The sequence below is a fragment of the Populus nigra genome, chromosome 2, assembly GCF_951802175.1.
Source record: "Populus nigra chromosome 2, ddPopNigr1.1, whole genome shotgun sequence".
Lineage (NCBI taxonomy): Eukaryota > Viridiplantae > Streptophyta > Magnoliopsida > Malpighiales > Salicaceae > Populus > Populus nigra.
In genome coordinates this window covers 41,428,485-41,436,348 of record NC_084853.1, presented here as the reverse complement: position 1 = coordinate 41,436,348, position 7,864 = coordinate 41,428,485, and the positions used below count along the sequence as shown (strand labels likewise).

Sequence of the window (7,864 nt, the reverse complement as noted above, 5' to 3'; positions counted from 1 at the left end):
AACAGTATCCCCTCCTTCAGGGTAAATATTTTTTCTCCAAAAACACTAATGTAATCTGGTGGCTCTCGTGTTGGATTCAGAAATGAAGAAAACCATTTCCTCTGCGAAGCAACACCGGCTTCACACTTCAAATCACACCCTGCCCTAGGCAAAGCAAAATGATGGAGGATGTTCATCTGAGATAAAAGAGATTAAAAGGTCAACATCCAACACGTGGGGCATGACACCTGCTCTAGCAAATGGAAAACTTCATGAAGAATCATGCCTGAAAGAGGCGGAGCAAAGGAGATCCGATATGCTATCAAAATAACGGTGAAGATGGAACAAAACCACGAAGGCTTTATTGCTCATCCAAAGCATTTCAACCGGGAAACAGAATAGGACGGGGACCATTTCAAACCTTTTCAAGTGACGGTGAGAACAGATGTTTTCTTTGTGAAAAAAAAAAAATTAAGGATGAGATGATAGCCACCGAAGACGCCATCCAGGTAACACCCCCTCGACCACGGAAAGAAAAAAAAATATAGCGACAGGAGAAGATGGATTTCCACAGGCGACGCAGGATGCAGTTCCCAAGACTCCCTTTTTCTGGAAGTACATTAGCAATTAAATTATGTAAAACTACAAATTAACTTGGTTCTGGGGGCACCACTTTCAGACTTCGCATCCACTCACAGAAACTTGGATCATCAAAGTGAATAAAGCTGCTTTTTAGCTTTGTTCGTTGTTCTGTTGTCAGAGATCGAAGCTGCGGGAATCTTGCCTCCTGCAATCAAGTTCCATCAAATTGGTAAAAATCCAACACTATAAGCCTACTAATATTATTGACCAAGAGCTTATTTTTCTCTTTTCCACCCTAACCTGTTCATAAGGTGGGTCCTTGTGCGCAGGTATCAGCCGAGAAACAAAATATCTAGCTTGAGAGCTTCCCTCCTGTCATTAACCCAAACCAACAAGTTGATCAGTTAGGCCACAAAAAGGAAAAAATTAAGGACAAAGGTGCATAGAAATGGATTGCAAAGAATCAAGGAAAAAAAAACCTTGAATGCAAGGATTCTAGGTGCTGGAAACCGCAATTCAGTTATCTCTTCAGCTAATGTTCTGCAAGCTGCTAAAGCAGCTGCACTTCTTCCTTCATCAGCGGCTAGCTCAGCACCCTGTAGTAAAAAGTTATTGAGAAAGTGTCTTTGTATATCAGGACTTAAATGCCAGCCGATACAGAAAGAAACTCGAGAAATAGACTAGTGGACTCAAACCAGCACTAGTTTGATATATGCATGTACATAGCAATCAGATATCCTCTCAGAAACAGGCAGTCGTAGTGAGGAAAATTAACATAAAAGCTGCCAGCTGAAAATATAGAAATTGATATTTAAGTGGAAGACTGGCATCATTAGAGGTACTAGCATGCTTCTTACCTTCAATCTATTACTTCAGAATTAGAAAAAATGCCTCTAAATTTCTTTTTTTATTGAATCACAAAAGGATTCTAAATTTCTTTTTTTATTGAATCACAAAAGGATTCTTTTTTCTGAAACAATTATAAGCAGGGAAGCAATAAATGTTTTCCATTTGTTTCACCTATCAATATTTCTGCCAGGAAATGTTGTGCTTCTATGTTTTTCCATCTCCTGAAATTAGATCATTACATAAACCATAGCACAGTCGAGTGTTTGTCTCCTCCCTATATCTGCAATAAATTCTTGAATTTCCTTCCCGGTCACAAACTTGAACAGAAAATACCAAATTTTTTATCCATGACACAAAAGTGCTCACAAACCATGCAAAAACAGACAGCAAACACACCCACAGTTGAAGATGCTCAGTTCATGAGAAACGCAGGGGAAATAAACATACAAAATAAAAATATTCAATAATTAGCAATATCAGGGAATTGCAAAAGGATGCCAACATAAAACAGCAAGAAGAAAAGTCAAGTCACTTACCAACCAAATGAAGACATCTGTACCATGGTCAAGAACAACAGCTGTATCAGACTGCATTGCAAGGTCATAAGCTGGAAGTTCCTCAAAAGTTCCCCCTTCTCGGTGCATTAGACAACGAGGTGCTACCATTCGGAGTGAAAGATCAAAAGATGCATTCAAAAACAAATTCCGCAACACAGACCTCTCATCTTCATGACCAACAATGCTTCCCAAAAGAGGGCCCCTTCTAAGATGGAAAAGGAGCTCTGGTAATGCAGAGAGTTCTTTAGGAAATCTATGAAGTTTTGACTTGGGTACTAGGGACCCAAATTTTAAAGCAATGTCTTTAATTCTTTCATCTATTGTTCCACGCATATCCATGGCATCTGAATGGTTTTTGGCTCGCAAGAGGGTTCTCTTGGCGATAAGGATTGCAGCCACTTCATCTTGAAAACTTTCAAGATATGCTGAAACACTATCCACAGTAGGCAACTTGACAGTAACCACTCTTGAAATATCAGCTTGATAAACATTTGTGTATTCAACAGTAAACTGGAAAAATACACAATCGCTCTTGATGTCTCCTTTAGTTTCCATAGAGAGTGCAAAGCTTTGTGTTTCTTCAACACTTAGCATTTGAATGCAGAGTGCATTGTCATTCTTGAAAGTTTCGTGTGTGTCAACATGCGCTTCTTCACCAGGACCCACAACTTGAGTAATTAAAATATCATCAGAACATCGAATCTCCAACAAACCATGGGAACCTGATGCCCTAGAAGATGCCCTTTGCAAATTCACACCAAAGGCCTCCCCAAAGTCATCGTGAAGAACCAAAACACCTCCAGATGCCTTTGCAAGCGGCTGCAAAACTGGAATTCTAACAGGGCAAGTTCCAGCACACAGAATGTCAACTACTGCATTATTTCTATGGGCTTCACGACCCAGGTTCTCCATCCATTTCAAGGCTGTTTTTTCCAGATGAGGATAATTTGGGTGGCTAAAAGAATGAGGAACTGATCCAGGGCCATATGTATTAGGCCCGCCAGCACACACGATGATCCTGCTATTGCCTCCATTCCTTTTAACTGCACCTCGGGACATTTCTGCTGATGGTCCTTGAATTATAGCCAGAGCAACCTCAACTGCAGTACCCAGGCACCGATCTCTTAAAGCTTCTGCAATGTTCGATTTATACGGTCTCAAAGATGAGAATATTTTGTGCGCTACTTCCTTTGAAGCATGCATTGGTGACAAGTACACACCAGTTCCATAGATCAATGCTTTCAAGGACTCTTGGATAGGTGATTTGTCACCAGGAAGTACATCAGCAGATGCCATTGATTCCTCTGAAAAATCATAAACTGACACTGTACGACCATATAGTATTATTCCAATTCTTGCTGTAGGGGGGAGTGAATCCACAAATGCATGCAAAGAGCTTTGCAAATGCTGCAGGTGGGGTTCATCTAAACAGTCATCTATAACAAGTACGACGGGTGCAGACATTCTGGAATCAGAAACAGGAATAAAACCAGGTCTCTTGTTCCCAGTTCGAACATAATCAACAATGGGTGATGAAAGTTCTGGAAAGTTGCGAAGATCTTCTTTGCTTGGAGCTACATATTCACCTTCACTTCCATTCAGTTTCCGGCAAATCACACATTGCCACTGGCCTGAACCAAGTAATATCTTGCAATAAAGATTTGCATAAGCTCCACAATTGTGGCAACGATGAGGATCACGCTGTAATATTTGAGGACCTGGAAAAATCTCTCTCCCAGGAGAAAATAATGCCCCAAAGCCCAAACTTGGAACATTTGTTAGTTTCTTTTGCTTCAAGACCTAATAACAAAATGAGCCGAGCTCAAGTTCAATTGAAAATTGCAACTTTAATGTAAACAAAAAAATCACAAGATTCAAGCATATATATATAGGCGAGGCATTTGGAAAGAAAGGATAATCAGACAACAATTTATTAACCAAACAAAAAGGTGCTCTCAAAATCATAACAACAATCTCATAAAAGACAAAAAAGAAAAAAAATCCCACAACAATTGGTGCCTTCAGTTTGAACAGGAGAGAGAATGATAGAGATACCTTGTGAGCAGAGAACAAAGCACATGATGATTCATTGACAAGTGTTGAGTCCTCTGTAGCGAGGGGAACTTGGTGCTGCAACTCAACTGAACCATTTGAAAAATGAGGAGGCGAGGATGTTGGCAATGTTGAGCCTGATGAGAAAGCAATTGGTTGAGGAGTTGCAGGAGAAGTCCAAAAAGGCACAGCAGCAGGCCGGACTGGCGATTTAAAAACAGGAGGACCAGGGGGGGTGCTTAGATGAGGAACTGGGCTCCTAACCCCATTGGCAGGTGACAACAAATTTGGGTTCTGAAAAAAAGGAGAAGGGATCTGATCTTGTTGCAATTTAGGAGGAGGAAATCGCGGAGCTCCAGGTAACATTGTAGGAGGAGGAGCAGAATTTTTCACTGGTTGAGGGGTTGATGAGTCAGGGTTTGAGGGAGTAACAGTAACAGAATATCCAAGGGAAGGTGGTGGTGGATTAGTCATTGCAATTCAAAGTTTCTTTATCGAATAATCAAGAATAACCTAGAAGCCAAAATCAAACTCTATATAAAGCTACAGACAGTTGTATCCCAGGGCCAATTATGACAAGAGAATTCAAAGTGACAACTTTGAGACTGTCAATTGATTATTGATTGAAATTCAATTAAGAATCATAAACAAAACAGCCTACAAAGGTCTGATACACCAGCAGCTCAAGAATTGCGATCCAATCTCAATGTTGATGCGGAAGAAGATACCGAATGGGAGGACCTTGACAAACCAAAACCCCCCAGTAAAATCTAAAACCCCAGAGCAAGAAAGGGTTTTGATGCAAACCCAGTTCAAGAAATCCCCAGTACAGTCAAGAACCCAACTAAAGAACCAAAATTATCAGTTTCAAAGATCAAATTGAATGCAAGAAAACCTGATCTCTCTGCACAATCGGGCACCAAAATCTTCCTCTCGCACAGACATCTGAAAGAAAAAGAGACCAGTTAGAATTCAACTTTGTGTCAAGGAAAAGGATCTAGTTTTCTTCAGCAAAACAAAACTAATATTGAATGAAATTGAGACGAGACGAGACGAGGACAATAGAATCGACGTACCTGAGAGGGAGAGAAGGAAAATTGAAAGATTTGCAGAGTAAATCTTCAGTCCCTTTTTTTAAAATCTCAATTAAAAAATGGAAATATTTTCGAAGTGATTTTATAATCTTTTAGGAATCTGGGTCCTTTGTCCTCGCAAGCTAGGGAGCTCTCTCTGTCGTCTCCTGTTGTGTTCGATTTTCCTTTTACACGAGAGAGAGAAGACAGCTCCGTTACAGATTGGTCCACATAAACTCAACAGGCCATTTTTTATTTGTCTTTCTGTAACAGGATGAATCGTGAATGAACATCTCCGATGTCGTTCCAACCCTTCGTTAAATTAATTCAATTTCCTCCGAATTACGGCCCACATTACTTTGCGCCTCCAAAGCCCCACTTTTTGTGAATCAAATAAAAAGAAAACACTAAATTACAAATTACGTTTACAAAATATTCTAATTAAACTTTATCAGTGAGATAATTTACATGTTTATATAAAAAAAAGTTTAATTTATTTTATTTTTTAAAAGATTTAAGAAAAAAGACACTAAGGTGAATATTTTAAAAATGCTAGTTTTAACATTAATTTATTCTCTTAGTTTAGTAAATCAGGAGTTGAATTCTAATCTACTTTTATATCATTTTTAAAGGTTAAATTCTATTTAAAATTCATTTCTTGCAACTCAAAATTGTTCCAAACATGTGATTTCATCAAAACTTCTTCATTGAAATCAGTTTAGAAAAATTCAAAAATATTGTGAAAGAACCAGGTAAATTATTATAATTATCCACAGGACCCTTTTGTTTTTTTATTTTCATTCTCAAACCTTTTTTTTTATTGCAATTTTCAATATCTAATTTCATGATCAATTTATCAAAATTTTCTTAGAAGAGACAGAATTTAACAAAAAAGAAATAAGGTATAAAATAAAAAGAAAACTCATCCACACCATGAAATTACTAGGAAATTCTTTTTTCATCTTCTCACTTTGCTTTCTCTTCATAGTCTTTGTAATTTTCATTTTTACTCCAAAATTTATTTTTTTAATATCTCAGTTTCTTGGTCTGAGAAGGAAGAGAATTGCCTCAAAATAATAAGAAAAAAAACAAGTTATTGGTGAGATCATTGTTCTTAATATTAACAGGTTTCATTTGATGAGATAGGTTCAATGATGATGATTTTTACTTATAAATATGCCTAAAAAATAAATCGAGATTCGTTTTAATTTTTGTGTCTAGTTGATTTTTTTTTTGTGGTTTTATAGTGTTTAGGGGTTAATAGGTTGTTTATGGATGTTTTTATGATGTTTTGAGGGTTTTTTTTTGTGAAAATAACTTGAAAAAAATATATTTTTAGACCAAATAACCCCTTTCCCTAATCTTCAACCATCATGTGGTTGAATTCTATGTTGGCACTAGTGGTGATGTATTATTAAATTGTATTTAATGCAATAAAATTCTAAATATAATTTATATGATTTTATTATAATTAATTTTAATCAAATTTTTTTAAAAAAGATTGTTTTAAAAAAGCATATCTATATTGCCCTTGATAGTTCTACACAATCCGGTCAACAAAAAGATAACCAAACATACATACACAGGTTAGTAAATCATGATCACTCACCTAGCTTTTTTTTTAATCCCCCCCCCCCACATTTTATTAAAAAAACAAACAAAACAAAAAACGTGTCCCTGTAGTGGTATAGAATATGTCGCATGCTTGTGTAGATTCACTATTTTTGATGCCTTGAAAGTTTAATCCTAACTAAGTTGACTTAAAAAACTCACTTTCAACAAAATTTTAAACTTAAAACTCCTGTAAACATCCTTATGTATCTCAACAAAATCAATTTATTGTCTTAAATAAACTTTTACTCTATAAGGAAATAAAAAATAAATTGAATAATTTTTTTGCAAGTTTAGATTTTTTTTACAAGATAAGGAATAAAAAACACTTAAATTGAACTTCTCTTTCCAAACAAAACTCATCGATGTTAATATTGATTTTTTTAAAAAATAAAAAATAATAATTTTAGAGGCTATAATCCATAAAAAAAATATCTTGAACCATGTTAAAAAAAAAACTCGCATTCTTTTTTTTTAATCTTCACAATTTCATTTTTTCTTTATAAGAAATAAAAATGATATTTATTTTTAAAAATCAACTACTAATCAAATATCAAGATACTTTTTTAAAATTACAATAATTCTATTAAAAATAAATCAAAACATATTATCAAATTAAAAAATTAACAAATATCACATGTAAGGAAAAAGAAAAACAAAAGATGAAGCTTATTGAAATCCATAGCAATTTCACTAACAATGGGCAGTGAAGTTGCCACATAAATTAGTTTGCGCCTTAAGCTCCGTTTGTTTATTGAAAAATAGTTTTTTTTTGGAAAGTGAATTTTGGGAAAGTGAATTCCGGGAAAGTGAATTATTTTATGATGTTTGATAGTGTAATGGAAAATAAATTGGAAAATATTTTCTAATGTTCGGTTATGTCATGGAAAACAAGCTGGAAAATAACTTATTAATATTTTATTTTTCTCAAGTTTATTAAAATAACAAGAAACAAATCTTACAAATTAAAAAGTTGAATAATAATGAAATTGAAAAAAAATATAATTTCATAAATTATCTCAAATAAAATAAATAATAATCAAAATAATAGAGATCAAATCTAAAAAATAAAAAAATAAAAGATGAAGAAATTAAAGTAATAATAATTAAAATTTCATAAATTATTTGAAATAAAATAAGTAACAATCAAAAGAATAAGGA

The 7,864-nt window shown here is 35.0% G+C and overlaps 1 protein-coding gene across 1 annotated transcript; it reads right to left on the bottom strand.

Annotated features, from left to right (window-relative positions):
- Positions 1-319: 319 nt before the first annotated feature.
- Positions 320-5,408, bottom strand: LOC133682480 (protein transport protein SEC23 A). The gene is made up of 6 exons (XM_062105823.1): positions 5,096-5,408; positions 4,023-4,964; positions 1,947-3,767; positions 1,041-1,157; positions 862-933; positions 320-766 (listed from the first exon to the last, which is right to left on the bottom strand). Exons 2-6 carry the CDS (start codon positions 4,491-4,493, stop codon positions 629-631), a joined length of 2,619 nt encoding a protein of 872 aa, XP_061961807.1. The 5' UTR covers positions 4,494-4,964; positions 5,096-5,408; the 3' UTR covers positions 320-628.
- Between the last annotated feature and the right edge of the window lie 2,456 nt (positions 5,409-7,864).